Raw genomic sequence first — 2,319 nt, 5'->3', positions numbered from 1 at the left:
AAATGTGTTTATGTCTTTGTATATTTCTGTCTCTATTTCTGTTTCCACTCCAATAAAACTCTCCTCTTTTACATGTTCAGGCCTGTTAGTTTAGTTAGGCCAAAGAGGAACAAAGCTTTCGCTTCCTGGTTCCAAAATAAAAGCATCTGTTTCCTCCATAAATGTTCAGTTAAGATGAGGACATTGTTAATACGATGTAGGGAAAAGTACAGGGTTACTATTGTGTCTTTATTATGTGTTCAAACAGGACAGGTTGCAGAGCAAAACCTTCCTAAAACCTTAATAAATAAATAAATAAATAAAAGCCTAATAAACAATTGAACTATTAGAGGCTGATGCATATAACACAATAAATTAGAAAAAATATAAAAATATATAAACAAGAAAGTAATATCTAAAAAATAAGTATATATATCTAAAAAAACAAAATAAATAAATAAAACTATACCTAATAAATGCCATAATAGCCTTAATAAGAATCAATGTATAAACCATAAAATAAAACCATCTGTCTCTTTCATGAATGTTCAGTTACGATTAAGTCATTGTTAATACAATTAATACATTAAAATAAGATTTATTGCAAGTGAAATTAATTTGCAAACGACATTTAACTCATTTAACAAAAACTTAAAAAAGGTTCTCCTGTTGTTATACAGTATTTATGTTCACTTAAATAAACGGTTTCAATAAAACTACTTGTGATTTATAAATTTATATTCAGGCTAAATTTATCGGGATATGACTTTTGGTCCATATCGCCCAGCCCTAATTTTAATTTTAATGTATTAAGTATGTATATGCATAAACACACACAGATACATGAACACACATACATGCACCATCCCTTATTTTCCAATTAGTTCATTTTAGTATATCTTATTATTTTTTATTTTATTTTATTTTATTTTATTTTATTTTATTTTATTTTATTTTATTTCAGTTTATTTTAGTTTATTGTTTATTTCTTTTCTTTGAGATCCTCATTTGGGAAATACCAGTTTGCCTCATATATATATATATATGTTTGTCTGTTTACCTTATGTTATGTTATTTACTTTGTGAGTATAAACCTTGAAAAATAAGGGAAAAAATGCAAGGTACAATATTGTAAAGAAAACAAAATTACTGATTATGTTTGTGAAGGTAAGAAGCCAATTGCAATAAAGTATTTTTTTAAAAGTATGCATGTATTAAAAACATTTTTTTAACAGCAGCTGTGTTGCATGAACCTGATCCTCCTCGTGTCACTCAATTCAATTCAATTGGCTTTATTGGCATGACGTAACACTGTACATATTGCCAAAGCAAGCGTCAGAAGTTTAAAAAAAAAAAAACGAAAAAAAGATAATAATACTCACCGACTCGTCCTCGTAGTCGTCCATCTCTTCTTCTCTGAACATCTCGTTCTTCATGTCTGCCTCCATTCGGCCCGCGGCGTGCTCGTCATCCCCACAGCCAACCACGAAGACAGGAACGTCCCTGCAGCCCCCGCGACCCGGCCCTGACCCCGGCCCCGGTCCTTCCCCTGGTCCTAGTCCTAGTCCTTCCCCTAGTCCTAGTCCTTCCTCTAGTCCTTCCTCTAGTCCTTCTTCTGGTTCTGGTCCGTTGCAGGTCTCTGACATCACCAGAGCCTGTGAGTCATGGCTCCTGGCTGCTCCTCCTCGCTCCACGCGGCGGTTACGGCGGCAGAGCAGGAGTAAAGTAGGTTACGGCGTCACTAGAGGAGAGCCGGAGATAAGCTGAAGGGTCTGTCGGTGTTTCTGAGGCGGCTGATAACGGCGACGTGCCTCCGCGGGAGAACAGTTTGTGCTGAGGTAGAGAAAGAGCCGTGACGTCCTGAGAGGGAGAGAGGAGCAGAGAGGAGAGGAGACGCCACGTAGAACGAGGGAGAAAGTCAAGATCCAGGCTGTAAAACTCTCAGAGTGTCTGAGGAGCGAGGAGGTCCGGCTCCAGGAGACGACAGGAGCCGGTCTGGAGACACGTCTTCACTCCAGGGTCCACACGTCTCACGTCTCTGCACGGGGAATAAAAGAAAAGTGAAACTGGTTGAGCAACAAGTTCAAACAATAACTATCGATGAAAAGTGTTGACACAAAGTGATGCAACATGTGGCTGCAGGCTGCAGAGACGCAGTTTATCATTTTATTTTTCATAATTCTGTTTCAATTAATGTCATAATATAGCAGGGTTGTCACCATACTAAAATTTTCAACTCGGTACCCGATACTCAGGAAAATATTCGATACTCGATACCATTTTCAATACCACCAGGATAAAAACAAAGACCCCAAAATTTAACAGGAATATTTTTAACAA

General features: G+C 37.2%; 1 protein-coding gene across 1 annotated transcript in view; it reads right to left on the bottom strand.

Annotated features, from left to right (window-relative positions):
- ppip5k1b (diphosphoinositol pentakisphosphate kinase 1b) overlaps positions 1–1,517 on the bottom strand; it is a 67,787-nt gene extending 66,270 nt beyond the window's left edge. Inside the window, exon 1 of the mRNA XM_059335051.1 lies at positions 1,362–1,517. Coding sequence (XP_059191034.1) covers positions 1,362–1,427 — 66 coding nt within the window. The 5' untranslated portion in view covers positions 1,428–1,517. The remainder of the gene's footprint in view (positions 1–1,361) is intronic.
- Positions 1,518–2,319: the final 802 nt, after the last annotated feature.

Source organism: Centropristis striata, chromosome 6 (genome assembly GCF_030273125.1).
Source record: "Centropristis striata isolate RG_2023a ecotype Rhode Island chromosome 6, C.striata_1.0, whole genome shotgun sequence".
Lineage (NCBI taxonomy): Eukaryota > Metazoa > Chordata > Actinopteri > Perciformes > Serranidae > Centropristis > Centropristis striata.
Note: the sequence above shows the minus strand (reverse complement) of the source record. Positions and strands in the feature narration are given on the sequence as shown.